Source organism: Sander vitreus, chromosome 21 (genome assembly GCF_031162955.1).
Source record: "Sander vitreus isolate 19-12246 chromosome 21, sanVit1, whole genome shotgun sequence".
Classification (NCBI taxonomy): Eukaryota; Metazoa; Chordata; class Actinopteri; order Perciformes; family Percidae; genus Sander; species Sander vitreus.
Genome location: NC_135875.1, coordinates 15,915,340 through 15,930,058, shown reverse-complemented (window position 1 = coordinate 15,930,058; position 14,719 = coordinate 15,915,340). Strand labels below are relative to the sequence as shown.

Genomic DNA, 14,719 nt, shown 5'->3' with positions numbered 1-14,719 from the left:
TGTATTTATGTATGTATGTGTGTTTTACGCGCATGCTTGGATGTCTGTTATCATGGAAATTTACTGTACTATAAATGGCCTTTCGTCTACCTCACCCAGTCCTTCCTCTTTAGTTTTTCAGAAATTCAAAGGAAGTACACCATCCGCATACACTACAATGAATTTTAGATGAGTGAAAAATGACTTGTATCTCCAGCTTCCTCTGTGCTGTTGCCAACATTCCTGGAGTTTATTTCATATTTCCTGCATGAAGAAATGGGCTACCTATATGGAAAAGCTAAGGGAATGGGGCAACTATTAGGGGGTAGTTCCTAAAAAGGTGCATGCTGGAAAAGAGAAGATGGTCACTGCTGAGTGTAATATCTTGCCTAGATACATGAATTCTTCATGTCAACACACATAAGTATTACTAAAAGACTTTAATACAACTTTATTTGTGTCTTAGCAGTTGTGAAAGATTGTAAAGTATACATCACAACAGTTTTTACACATAAAAATAAATAAAATAATATACAACTTGATCTTATATTACAGGTCACTCCATGCTGACTGCCTTCCTGAGCTGAACAGAAGCTGACAATCTTCAGCTACTGTTTACAGTAAGAAAATGACAATGAAAAATGACTTGTTCCTAATTGACACGTGTTCTCGCATTATTGAGTGCTTGCAACAACTCAGCCCATGAGATCAGCTTGTGACTGCACTCTAGTTTCCTGCCCGTGGTAACTTGGAACTCTTGGCGAGGAGCGAGGTAATCAAGCATCAGGTCTCGTCATGTGACTCTAAGTATATTGGCTTGGCCTGCCTCCTCAAGCGCTGTTGCGCTCGCATCTTCCTGCCTTTCTGAGTTGCCAGTCCCATTGGTGGTAGGTACGTCTACAGGAACATTCAGAGAACAAAATAACAAAAAATTCTTAACACCACAATAACTCACACGGACATAAGAAATATCCAATTTGTCTAATAAATGGTTATTACTTACAGCCCTTGGATATGGGTTCCTGTAATGTAGACCTGTGAAAAACAATTATAGTGTCAGTGTTGACCGTCAACATTATATAAAACCATGAAAAAAACATCCATTTTCATCCGCTTATCCGGGGTCGGGTCGCGGGGGTAGCAGCTCCAGCAGGGGACCCCAAACTTCCCTTTCCCGGGCCACATTAACCAGCTCCGACTGGGGGATCCCGAGGCGTTCCCAGGCCAGGTTAGAGATATAATCCCTCCACCTAGTCCTGGGTCTCCCCCGAGGCCTCCTCCCAGCTGGACGTGCCTGGAACACCTCCCTAGGGAGGCGCCCAGGGGGCATCCTTACCAGATGCCCGAACCACCTCAACTGGCTCCTTTCGACGCAAAGGAGCAGCGGCTCTACTCCGAGCTCCTCACGGATAACTGAGCTTCTCACCCTATCTCTAAGGGAGACGCCAGCTACCCTCCTGAGGAAACCCATTTTCGGCCGCTTGTACCCTGGATCTTGTTCTTTCGGTCATGACCCAGCCTTCATGACCATAGGTGAGGGTAGGAACAAAAACTGACCGGTAGATTGAGAGCTTTGCCTTCTGGCTCAGCTCTCTTTTCGTCATAACGGTGCGATAAATTGAATGTAATACCGCACCTGCTGTGCCGATTCTCCGACCAATCTCCCGCTCCATTGTCCCCTCACTCGCGAACAAGACCCCAAGGTACTTGAACTCCTTCACTTGGGGTAAGGACTCATTCCCTACCTGGAGAAGGCACTCCATCGGTTTCCTGCTGAGAACCATGGCCTCCGATTTAGAGGTGCTGATCCTCATCCCAGCCGCTTCACACTTGGCTGCGAACCGATCCAGTGAGTGCTGAAGGTCACAGGCCGATGATGCCATCAGGACCACATCATCTGCAAAAAAGCAGCGATGAGATCCCCAGCCCACCGAACTGCAACCCCTCTCCACCCCGACTACGCCTCGATATCCTGTCCATAAATACTACAAACAGGATTGGTGACAAAGCGCAGCCCTGGCGGAGGCCAACTCTCACCTGAAAGCGAGTCCGACTTACTGCCGAGAACCCGGACACAGCTCTCGCTTTGGTCGTACAGAGATTGGATGGCCCTGAGAAGGGACCCCCTCACCCCCGTACTCCCGCAGCACCTCCCACAGTATCTCCTGGGGCACCCGGTCATACACCTTCTCCAGATCCACAAAACACATGTAGACTGGTTGGGCATACTCCCAGGCTCCCTCCAGGATCCTTGCGAGAGTAAAGATCTGGTCCGTTGTTCCACGACCAGGGACGGAATCCGCATTGTTCCTCTTCAACCTGAGATTCGACTATCGACCGAACCCTCCTTTCCAGCACCTTGGAGTAGACTTTACCGGGAGGCTGAGAAGTGTGATACCCCTGTAATTGGCACACACTCTCTTGTCCCCCCTTTTTAAAAGGGGAACCACCACCCCGGTCTGCCACTCCTTAGGCACCGTCCCAGACTTAGGCAATGTTGAAGAGGCGTGTCAACCAAGACAACCCCTCCACACCCAGAGCTTTAAGCATTTCTGGACGGATCTCATCAATTCCTGGGGCTTTGCCACTGTGGAGTTGTTTAACTACCTCAGCAACCTCCACCAGGGAAATTGATGCCAATCCCCCCCTCATCCTCCAGCTCTGCCTCTATCATGGGCGTATTAGTCGGATTTAGGAGTTCCTCAAAGTGCTCCTTCCACCGCCCTATTACCTCCTCAGTTGAGGTCAACAGCGTCCCATCCTTACTGTACACAGCTTGGATGGTTCCTCGCTTCCCCCTCCTGAGGTGGCGAACGGTTTTCCAGAAGTACCTTGGTGCCGACCGAAAGTCCTTCTCCGAACTTCTCCCACACACGCTGCTTTGCCTCTTTCACGGCAGAGGCTGCAGCCCTTCGGGCCCTTCGGTACCTTGCAACTGCCTCCGGAGTCGTCTGGGATAACATATCCCGGAAAGACTCCTTCTTCAGTCGGACGGCTTCCCTGACCACCGGTGTCCACCACGGTGTTCGTGGGTTACCGCCCCTTGAGGCACCCAAGACCCTAAGACGACAGCTCCTCACCGCAGCTTCAGCAATGGAAACTTTGAACATTGTCCACTCGGGTTCAATGCCCCCAGCCTCCACAGGGATGCACGAAAAGCTCCGCCGGAGGTGTGAGTTGAAAGTCTGTCGGACAGAGGCCTCCTCCAGACGTTCCCAATTTACCCGCACTACCCGTTTGGGCTTACCAGGTCTGTCCAGAGTCTTCCCCCACCCCCTGACCCAACTCACCACCAGATGGTGATCGGTTGACAGCTCTGCCCCTCTCTTCAACCGAGTGTCCAAAACATATGGCCTCAGATCAGATGAAACGATTATAAAATCGATCATTGACCTTTGGCCTAGGGTGCTCTGGTACCAAGTACACTTATGAGCATCCCTATGTTCGAACATGGTGTTCGTTATAGACAATCCATGACTAGCACAGAAGTCCAACAACAAACAACCACTCTGGTTTAGATCAGGGAGGCCGTTCCTCCCAATCACGCCTCTCCATGTGTCTCCATCATTACCCACGTGCGCGTTGAAGTCCCCCCAGCAGAACTATGGAGTCCCCGACTGGGAGCCCCATGCAGGACTCCACTCAAGGCCTCCAAGAAGGCCGAATACTCTGAACTCTTGTTTGGTGCATATGCACAAACAACAGTCAGAGTTTTCCCCCCCCACAACCCGCAGGCGTAGGGAGGCGACCCTCTCGTCCACCGGGTTAAACTCCAACGTAGCGGCGCTCAGCCGGGGGCTTGTGAGTATCCCCACACCCGCCCGGCGCCTCACACCCTGGGCAACTCCGGAGAAGAAAAGAGTCCAACCCCTATCCAGGAGTATGGTTCCAGAACCAAGACTGTGCGTAGAGGTAAGCCCCACCAGATCTAACCGGTAGCGCTCCACCTCCCGCACAAGTTCCGGCTCCTTCCCCCACAGAGAGGTGACATTCCACGTCCCCAGAGCCAGCCTCTGCTGCCCGGGTCTGGTCCGTCGAGGCCCCTGACCTTCACTGCCACCCATGTGGCAGCGCACCCGACCCCAGCGGTTCCTCCCACAGGTGGTGGGCCCATGGGATGGAGGGATGTCCGCCACGTAGCTTTTTCGGGCTGTGCCCAACCGGGCTCCGTGGCAAACCCCGGCCACCAGACGCTCGCTGACGAGCCCTCCATCTGGGCCTGACTCCAGACGGGGGCCCCGGGCTTCCTCCGGGCAGGGTCACTTCATCCCTTCCTCGATTTTTCATAGGATTTTTGAACTCCTATGAAAAAAACAGTAGCTACAAAATGTTCCAAAGTCGGAACGCTTTTTATCCTTGGTCCTATATGGAGCAGCTCTGTTATGTGAACGCGCACATTGGGAAACCCTGGGTTGATTGAACTAGTTGTTAACCACCGTAGTGACACAGGTTAGGTGAAGCCGGGTAACTGAAATAAATCCAGGGCATGTTGATCTTGATTCGTAGTACAGGCCTTCATCTGAACTTGCTCAGTCACTCAGTAACAATACTTCATTAGGTGTGTTATATTAGCTAGATAGTACCACCGTATAAATGGTTATTTGATTTCTATTTGATAAAAAGAAAACATCAAAAACACTCCTCACCTGAGTAGGATTAGACTTACTTTACCATTACTAGGAAATGTGTGGCATCTCTTCACTCTCTTACCTATTTCTATCCTTGCTACACATTCTTCTATACACTTCTTTATTGATTCTTGATCTGTAAGCTGAGAAGAAGCACACAGAAGAAAAGATTAGTCATGCAAACTGACATAAAACTACCGCTTTTTCATTTCTGTAAGCATTGTGCTGTTGTTCACACCTGCTGGTTCTGTCTGAACAGAGTGCAGGCCTCCTGAAGTATGTATTGTCTCTCACTCTCTGTGTCACTTGCAACTCCACTCTGTGCCTGCCAGCTTCGGGCGATGCGAAACACACGCATGTACAGCGACAACACTATCCTGCGAGTGGAGGACGTCATTGATGCTCAAAAACAGCAGTTACCTGCACAATAAAGAATTTTAAGTTTGAAAAGAATAATGGCTTTACAAACCCTGTTACTGTTTTTTCTGTCTGTGTACTTTTCAATTCCAATTTTTTTTTAAACAAGGTTGAATGTATTACAATAATGATTACACCCTTCTGTCAAGTTAAACTGTACTAGGGACACTGTAACACATAATAGGCCTCTAGTTTTGGTACCTACTTGCTGGACATTACATACACTTATGACCAAGTTACCAGAGGGAAAAAAAACCTTCTGGTGTCCCCAGGATCAGATTAATCTGTTAGGGATCTCTGGGGCAAAAATGTTCTATTGGGCCATTCTCGATCACCCGCCTTCTGCCTTCAGTGTATTGTATACGTATCCTGACACCAGACACCTCCAAGTTCACATGAAGTGTTATGCACACAGCAGACTAAACGTGGCAGCGCCATTATTTGCCCAGAGACCAAAAAACCAACCAGTGCTATGCAGAAAAAAAACTCCAAAGTGGCCCAGGTTCAGTAAGTTTGTAGTGATTTGATTAAATAAAACTTTATTTAAATGTATATTTATCATGTGCGCATAACAAACTTTAAACGAAATAACAATCTCTACAATAAAGTCTCACAAGAATAGCTAATATTACAAGAACCTTGGATTTTTGGGGCTCCTGGAAGTCTGGAGCCCCAGGGCAGTTGCTCGTATTGGTGGGTTCCTTATTCAGCCTGGAGTGTTCTCATCATTCTACACTAGATGTCACTAAAACCAACACAGACCTGTATCCCAAACATAGCTGATGCATGACTGCTTATGAAGTATTAATCGTATGTCTGATATGTGTTGGGGTGAGAGTAAAGGAAGTCTAAGAATAATGCCATAAGTCATCATTAATAACGTTAATGAAATACTTCACTTGTATATGTAACGTTACACTTGTCAACATGAATGTTATGATAGGCTACATGTTAGCTATCATTGAGCGTTCTCCTCACAACATACGTCTGCTGTTAAAGAACAGAAATTACATTAATAGCGAGAAGAGTGCCACTCACATTAAAGACATGCATTATTGGCATTGCGTTCACTTTACGTATTTAATATTACAAAGACCTACCGACTGTGTCTGAAGAACTTCTCGACAAGTAGCTAGTTAGGAGAGCAGCTTATCTATGGGAGAGAGCAGAAACACATTTGTCGCTTGATGATGACGTTTCCCCCGGTTGCAAAGAAAAAACATAAATAAAGAGAAACGAGTGCCCTTTACCTTTCGTCGTAGGTAAAGTTGGAGATGTTTAACACATATATAAAGTCTAAGCCATTTCAGATGAGTTACAAAGGGGTTTTGACACGTTTCAATATTATTATCTCAATTGTGTAAATGTCATTATCAAAACACGTGCTTCAGTAATTGACATTGTGGTAATTTATCCATATGGGTGTAATGTATAATTTCCACCCCGTTACTTTGTTAAACCTAAAAGATTAATCTTGCTGTCGCTGAGATCAAGATCAGCTGTTGGCTGCTGGTAGGCAGGGAGGAAGTGATGCAGGAAAATGCCCACAATGTAGCAGCTACACTCAATGACGAAAAAGGGGGAAGCACAAAGAAATAGGCTGCTAGTCCGAGGTGGTCCTTTAACTCGCTCCAAAGAGCGAACACAACTCAAAATGATTTCAAAAGCACAGTGTGGTCGCTAGCTTTTTACTTGTTTGTTTTTTTTCTAAAACGGGGTTAAATTCGATATTGATGTGGAAGTTTTTGTCAGCTGCCAGCTAGTTAGCTAGCAATATGAGTTAACGCGACGAGTTTGCCTCAGTTCGTTTCTGGTCGCTTCACTACCTTGGCCAACTTACTAACTACTTAATTTGTACTGGCGTCCCTGGAGTTATGAACATCACATTACACACACTAGAATTGTCCAAAAAGGTAAGTTTCTTTACTATGATAATTGTTTGGTGTCTTAATCGAAAGACCTAGCTAGCTTAGCCGATAGCTAACTTTTAGTTAACCGAGCTGGTGCTAGCTAGCTATGGCGACGTCGTCAGGGCCAGACCGTTTTGATGTAAATGGCTCAGTGGCGGTGATGTCTCGTGAATCGATAACAGCTTCACAATAAGTACCATTTGAATTAGTGAATAGATGAAATTGCCAGGTGTACATGGTTATCTAAACGCTGTTTACAGAGTGTTGTGCGTGTGTTGTTAAGCTCACTTGATCCTGTTTGTGCTCGCCACTTCCCAACGAACATAACTTGGTAAAAATAACATTAATGCTAGCTAACGTTGTTTAGAGCAGCTACCTGACTTAACCGACGCTGTACATTGACAACAGTGTTGCAAATATCACGCATTTGTATTCTAGCTCAACTTTGTTGTCTCTCTCAGTTTCGGGACTAACAATCTGATGTTAGTTAGCTTAAGTTAAACTAATGTCTGGATATTAACGTTAAAGTGTTTGGCTACCATAGCATGCCTAGCTTGAGGATAATTACAAATTCTAATGAATAAGTAGGCGTTCAGACTTCCGTCAAATTGTTAGTCAGATGAAGCTAGCCAGTATGTTCCAGTGAGACGTTTGCCTGGACATGCCCAGTTTAATGATCAGTACAGTCGATTTGCTTCGATGCTGAAAACACCTTACCTTAGACCAGGAATCGTGGCTGGGCAAAATCAGTGATCACCACACAAAGTAAAAGTTGGTTTCAGAAGTTAAACATTGAATTCAAAAGTACCTCGAAGACGTTGTGGATTTTACAACAGTGCTCATGAATTCTAACAAATCCAGTGCCCTGTGAAAGGTCTGTAACTGAACACCTAATGTTAATGTTAGAGATTTTCAACCCCAGAACCAAAGACGTCAAAGCCCTGCTTGAGTCCATACTGCACAACATATTTTCGGTGCAAATGCTTTATAACCATCTTCTTTGTAGTAGTTATAAACCAGTGATTGAATAATTCTGCGATGAGGCAAAATAATTTGTTGTGCTCAAATTACATTTTCATAGCATTTTGACAAAAATAGTCCTGCAGGTTTAGGGAATGATGTGCTATCACGTTCTGTTTATGATGACAAGATCCTGTGTCTTTTCAGCATTGCGGATGTCAAGGTCACAATGATGGAGCAGAATAGAAAGACACTTTGATCTGTGACAAATGCCTTCAGCGGGATTGTCTGTAAGTAATTTACTGACCAGCTGCTTTTATAAGTTATCAAACACTTGATCAACTCATACATTTTATGATTGTAGATGTTATAGCAGAATGATTAATTGCATTAGCGTACGTGTGAAATCAGGCTAGTTTGACAGTAATGGGTTAGGTAGAATAGAGATAAGGCTTTTACAACTTGCTTGTTGCATGTTCTTCAAATTAAGTTTATATTCTCAAGTTATTTGACGTGCCAATCACAACCTTAGTCACTACTGTGGCAACATGTAAGTTCCTATAGCGATGTTACTTTTCAGTGTGACATTATTCCCCTTATCTTTTCCATGCATGTACATGCACCTTTCTTGTATAAAAACACTGGAAAGGTGCACACATGACCAAGCCATCATTTAGATTTTAACCTTATAGAGGAAACCGCTTTACGTTGCATTTTTGCCGCCAAAGGTTTGTGATAATCACATTAAAGTCTATGTGCTAACATGACATAACTATAGCTGTAAAAGGGCTTAGAAAATATTTCGCAGTTTTTCTTGGCAACCATAGTAGCTCCACCGTCTTGGTCCATGGTTGCTATTTTAGCAAGTTTATCATTTCTGTGATTGCATTTTTTCCATCTGCTGCCATTACTGCTGGGATGTAGTACGGCAGCAACACTGTATACACTGCCTATACTATTGTAGAACCTGGTGAAACTCACTCCTGATACCAAGCAAAGGTAAACACGTCATTGATGTGGATATAGTACATAGGATTGTGAAATTAAAAACAATAAAGCTAATAAGATGCATCATAAATTATATAAATCAAGGTAGGCAATATTTTAATTGCCTATAGATGGCTGAATATTTTGTGACACTAAGGAAAACCTAAAGTTTTTTTTTTTTAGTGGCTCTATGTAACAAAACCAATTCTACCTCAGTAGGTTTCTGTGGTTACCTGTGATGTTTTTATTGTATTTCTTTTTGTCGAGGTTTCTCTGGTAATCTGCACTGTGTACACATTGGATGTATACATATAGACTGTTTTCTCTGGTGTTCTCTTTTTAGGTTTTTTAAGTCTGGCAGTGGATTGTGGAAGATTTGGTACAGGTAGCGTAACTTCTTGACCTTTTTAATGTTCAACAATCCCTGTAGTTTGATCGTGTTCTACTAATAGCCACAGAAATGTGGATCTTGATCTTTTGTTTGTGAGCAAGACTGACAGTCTAGAGCTGCCCTCTATGACAATTAACAATTTTAAATTGTTCTTCACCTCAGGCCTGAGGGTATGTTGAGACGTCTCGCAGGGCCAGAGAAGAGGCGTCTAGGTGGTTCGGACGGGGACTGAAGGCGAGGAGGAAAGACGGACCAGGGAGGAAGACATGGGTCAGTGTGTCACCAAGTGTAAGAATCCAACGTCCTCACTCGGCAGTAAGAGTGGAGACAAGGAGAGCGGCTCCAAGTCCCACCACAAGAAAGGAGGCAGTGCTGGTGGTGGGGGCCCCAAAGAAGAGCCCAGTGCGCTGTGTAGCAAAGCCACCAGCGAGCTGTCGAATGGCACCAAGGCGTTGGAGGTTACAGTGGAGACACCCATCATCCCTGCCGTGATGGGGGAACCGCGCAAGGACGAGTGTCTGGATGGAGATGGGCTGTCAATGCTGCGCATTGAGGAGTTGTTCCACTGCTACAAGGATGAACAGGAAGATGCCATCTTGGAGGAAGGCATGGAGAGTTTTTGTAATGATCTGTGTGTGGACCCGGCAGAGTTCCGTGTGCTTGTTCTTGCCTGGAAGTTTCAAGCAGCCACCATGTGCAAGTTTACAAGGTAAGGTGGAGGTTTGGGGAATGAGGCGTGTTGTTTTCACTGGTATCTGTTTATCAGGATGAACTAGCATAACTACTGCATAAGTATAGGTGAGAACTGACATTTTGATACCTCATCCCAGATGACTAAAACACATTTCATTAGTGTCTGCCCTCATTTAATTACCACACAAGATGCTGTTATTATATAAATATATCATATTTTTTTTATCTTGGTATTATATCTGGCAATTCTCAGTATGTCCTGGTGGCCTAGTTGTTAAGAAGAAAAAGAAGAATTACTTTTTTTTTTTTTTTATATAAACTATTAATTCCTGGGGGGGGGGAAATTCAATTTGTTCACTCCTTCTACACACACACAAGACCCATAGACATGCATTCGGGGAGATGGTCAGGTGCTCCAAGCAGTTCAAAGGCACCTCAACAGTGCCCAGGAGGTGAACTGGCACCTCTTCAGTTACTAGTCCACACTACGTACTTGGTCCATGCGGGACTTGAACCGACCAATGTCTGGTTCTTAAAGGTGCACTATGAGTTCCTGCATGGTTTCATCGCAATTTAATTTTTGTCTCAAACCGTAGGCATCTCTCTTTGATCCGCTAGCTGCCTGCCCCCTGAGTACACTGTGAAAAAGCCCGGTCTCAGGAGACAACACAGGGGTCGTAAACGTCAAACAAACACTAGGGCAGAGGCTGTGCACCAAAATATAACAAACCACGTTTCAGCTTGGGGGGGGGGGGGACGGGACAGTGAGTAGAGTTGATTGAGTAGCGTGAGTTGTTGAGGGTAGCTGCTGGATAGCTGGTTTGTTGTATTTTGGTGCACAGCCTTTAAGCCCTTAAGATGCAGTCCAGATCTTCCTGCCACAAAGTTCCACACTGACACTATATAACAATATGTACTAAGGTGAAGGTATTGGCTAGTTAACACATTTCTGAAGTAGATTGTCAACCCCTTGCATGTTCTACAGACACACTATTGGTAAACCTCAACATGACCAGCACTATTCACTAGTCCAGTTGCTGGTCACTGATAACACCTTAATTCCTGACAAGGCACTTTGCCCCAGGCTGCTGGTGTCCATGCTAATGAACAATGAAAATAGGAAACAACAAATGTTGGGTAAATGTAAAAAGTTTTTAGATAATTGGTCAGTAATTGTTACATTTAAGAAGAAAGTACAATATAGCTGTGATAAATGGTTCACACTTAAACACTTTTATTATTAACAGACAAATCACCCATGGGATGTGCTGATCATCAACGTCAAAGCCCCCGGTTTAAATCTGGCTGGGCTCCTTTTCTCTCTCTTTCGCTATCTCTCTCATGTCATCTCTCCACTATCGCTATCAAATAAAGACATTAAATGCTTAACATTTTTAATATATATATACACTTTAAAAAATCGCCCACTTAACAAATTGGGAGTTCACCCTTGTCTTTAATATACCAGAAACTATTTTTGTATGGTTTCTGATATCGATATGTTCAGGCTAACCAAAATATTGTGCCCCTCCCAATAACTAGCTTGATGCCTAATAACTACACTTCTATTTCCTTGCATGACAGCTGGATTTTTGCGATATCACGAGATTACGGGAAAACCCATTTTGTCAGGCTTCAAGTAATACGTTGGTGTCCGAACAGCAGCGGACCGAACCAGTCGGTGTCCGGTGAGGAGCCCCTGGCAGCTGCGGGCGTGGTTTAGGTGTGTGTGATGGCCGCGACTGTTCGTTCAAAACAAAAATGGCGGCCGTGATAGACCGACAGTTCATCCATTTACCTGCCAAGTATTTTTTAAGTGCCTGCCCTTTTCCAAACAATTTCCAATAACGTCTTCTCAGATGGTTCTGTGTTAACAACCTGGCGCATCAGGTTAACACTTCTAGCCACACTTGCAGGTGTTTGACCTTCTAGTTTTCAGTCTTTCTCTGTGCAGTGGTCCATCAATCCCACCTCTCAAACACAGTTTTCTGCAGCTCAACTAGACACACACAGTTTTCCACCATTGGGTAGGGGGAACACAGGAAATGAATCTTGCTCTGCACTCCCACTGCAGTTAGTGATATGGCTGCCTGCTGGCCATACCCCCCCCCCCTTCTGATTTTTAACTCAGCACTTTTCTATCCAAAGGCTTTGGACAACACTACACTTTGGTTACCAACGTGTTTCATTGTCAACTGATGCTTACTGAAGCTGTTTATATTATATTTGACTTTGAAAGCCTATATTGTTGTAGGGCTCAAAAACAAAGTGCATCTGCCTGAAGTGAAATAATGTTTGTCAATGTTACCTTAAAAGAGTGAACAGTTTTCCGTACAATTTTTAAATGTATTCCTTAAACTGCTTTCAAGGTTTTTAAAGATTTTTATTTTTCATATACTAACATATCTCTATGTTGTGCAGTGAAATGCTTGTTTGCCCCCTCCAGTACTGTGCTTCAAATATAAATCTAAAGGTACAATATATACAACAGAGGAAATGCAAACAACAAAGTTATTATGTAGTTATCTATAGTTGTTATAGACACATGGCCCTTTTGTTTGCATTAGATGACTTCACAATCTTTTACTGTAGCTCTCAGTAAATTTAGCGACCAGTTAGCTCTGGCGCTGGGTATTTAGCTTTGTTGAAAGAATGTTATTTGCTTCTGGGCTTTATCATGCCAAGTGAAATGGTCCACTATCATTCTGATGTCTGGTCCTGTTTACTTTGTGTCACCAGGAAGGAGTTTGTTGATGGCTGCAAGGCCATTCAGGCAGACAGCCTCGAGGGCATCTGCTCACGTTTCCCCGTCATGCTGCAGGACGCCCAGGGCGAGGAGAACTTCAAGGACCTGTACCGCTTCACCTTCCAGTTTGGCCTGGACGCCGAGGATGGCCAACGCTCGCTGCAGCGCGAAATTGCCATCGCCCTGTGGCGCCTTGTGTTCACCCAGGACTCGCCTGCGATCCTGGAGCACTGGCTGGACTTCCTGTCGGAGAACCCCTCAAGTATTCGGGGCATCTCAAGGGACACATGGAACATGTTCCTGAACTTCACCCAGGCTATTGGGCCTGACCTGAGCAACTACAGCGAGGACGAGGCCTGGCCAAGCCTCTTCGACACCTTTGTGGAGTGGGAGTTGGAGCGTAGGAAAAAAGAGGAGGAACAGGCACTGATGGCAAAGGAGGAAGAGGGGAGGTGTACTGAGACAGAGTGTTCTCCCACCACAGATAGACTTGAAACAGAGGGAAGCTGCGGCTCACAGACGTGGGGGGGGCCACTGACCAGGAATCAAGAAACATTTTTAAGGGAGGAAAGGATATGATCTACATCTGAACTGTATATCTGTGAATCATTGGATGAATATTAGTATTATCATTACAGCTGTTCATTTTGCTCTCCTTTTCTGTTGGGTGGGATTCCTGCTTTGCACCCTTATTGTTTTGGTTTTTGAAAGGGCTCTAAGAACTGTTATGTTTTAAGCACTTCTATTTAAGTTATTGTTTTACTTTCTTTTTTTTCTCCTCCCATGTGCGTTTTAGTAAATGGAGATGTGGTCCATTTTAACCTCCACCTACCTACCATAGCCCAGCACAGTTAGCTTGGTTTTAAAAACAGGCAACAGAAAGCCATAACCTTTTCCCATTTAAGACATTTAATTTTGACCTGGTAACACTGCTGATATGTTTAGTACAAGCAAATAGTTAATATTAAAGAAAAAGGGAAATTTTGGCAACCTGTCTACAAATAATGTATTACTATCAAAATATGAGATTTACTGTCAGGTTCAGTGAAATCATTTTGATTGGACTAATCTGGATAGATTGTATACTTTTATCTTGCAGTGCTGTGAGGATGAATTGGTTGCACTTTTTTTGCCTTCACTCAACTGTTGGCCTGCAAATACACGGCAAACAGTAATGTAGTACAATTCTGTCACAAGGGCATTTTGTTTTTAAAGATAATACAAAGTTGTAATATCCATTTAAATACAAGTTGGTTTCCATGGCAACAGACCCACCCTCTCTTCTGCATTTTGTGTTTTTGAGTGCTACTAGTGCAGTGAGCGGCTTAGCTTGTTTAAGCAGCTGGCTGTGCTTTCTTTTGACCTAGCATCTACCATTTTGATGTCCACTTGTTTTCAAGAAGCGGTTAAGTGTGTACAACACAATGATGCTGGCCTTTCTCAGATGCCTCATTAATCATATTGTAGGAAGTCTGTAACACAACAAATCGACTAAAGCTAAGTCTTGGTCATTTCTCAATAGATGACGCCTAATCCTGAGTTACATTTAGGACCGTTACCCTGGGCGCCACACAAACCTTATATTGTTTACCTTCAGGAGTCTTCACATCCTTGAACTGCTATACAAAAAAAGTGTGCAACAATGTTGACTGCTGCTGGTAATGATTGTAATGGATTGCACAGAAATCGATGGCATGCTTAGGCGCTACTTGCAACGCTTCGCAGAGAGATTGATGTCAACCACATTATTTCCATTTTAAACCTTTTCCAAACTGTAGATTAATCCCCTGAGAGAGTATAGCCTAGGGTATATTTGGATGAGTGTTAACTGCTGGCTAATCAAGACTCTGTGGTATGGGTTCAGTGTGGTAAGAGGGTGGCCATAATCTGATCTGTTTGGTTTACATCTACAATGGTTTTATTTCAGACCCATTTGTCCTTTTTATATAAAATGTACTGATTTATAATAAATAAAAACAGTGTTGAACTTTTGACTGTTGGACCATGG

General features: G+C 44.3%; 2 protein-coding genes across 2 annotated transcripts; one reads left to right on the top strand and one right to left on the bottom strand.

Moving 5' to 3' along the window:
- Positions 1-415: 415 nt before the first annotated feature.
- Positions 416-6,487, bottom strand: lyrm1 (LYR motif containing 1). Its single transcript, XM_078278936.1, has 6 exons — positions 6,275-6,487; positions 6,125-6,177; positions 4,846-5,027; positions 4,690-4,750; positions 983-1,014; positions 416-876 (listed from the first exon to the last, which is right to left on the bottom strand). The coding sequence occupies exons 3-6, from the start codon at positions 5,002-5,004 to the stop codon at positions 763-765; spliced, it is 366 nt and encodes a 121-aa protein (XP_078135062.1). The 5' UTR covers positions 5,005-5,027; positions 6,125-6,177; positions 6,275-6,487; the 3' UTR covers positions 416-762.
- Positions 6,488-6,574: 87 nt separating this feature from the next.
- On the top strand, positions 6,575-14,713 carry dcun1d3 (defective in cullin neddylation 1 domain containing 3). Its single transcript, XM_078278935.1, has 5 exons — positions 6,575-6,937; positions 8,102-8,184; positions 9,225-9,266; positions 9,435-9,981; positions 12,705-14,713. Exons 4-5 carry the CDS (start codon positions 9,539-9,541, stop codon positions 13,288-13,290), a joined length of 1,029 nt encoding a protein of 342 aa, XP_078135061.1. The 5' UTR covers positions 6,575-6,937; positions 8,102-8,184; positions 9,225-9,266; positions 9,435-9,538; the 3' UTR covers positions 13,291-14,713.
- The last annotated feature ends 6 nt before the right edge of the window (positions 14,714-14,719 follow it).

Excerpts from the sequence above, each read along its gene's own strand:
- lyrm1 (XM_078278936.1), bottom strand. The coding sequence starts at position 5,004 with ATGACGTCCTCCACTCGCAGGATAGTGTTGTCGCTGTACATGCGTGTG. Across the intron at positions 4,751-4,845 it reads TGTTCAGACAGAACCAGCAG|CTTACAGATCAAGAATCAAT; the intron begins GTGTGAACAACA and ends GCTTCTTCTCAG. Across the intron at positions 877-982 it reads GGAACCCATATCCAAGGGCT|ACGTACCTACCACCAATGGG; the intron begins GTAAGTAATAAC and ends ATGTTCCTGTAG.
- dcun1d3 (XM_078278935.1), top strand. The coding sequence starts at position 9,539 with ATGGGTCAGTGTGTCACCAAGTGTAAGAATCCAACGTCCTCACTCGGC. Across the intron at positions 9,982-12,704 it reads ACCATGTGCAAGTTTACAAG|GAAGGAGTTTGTTGATGGCT; the intron begins GTAAGGTGGAGG and ends TTGTGTCACCAG.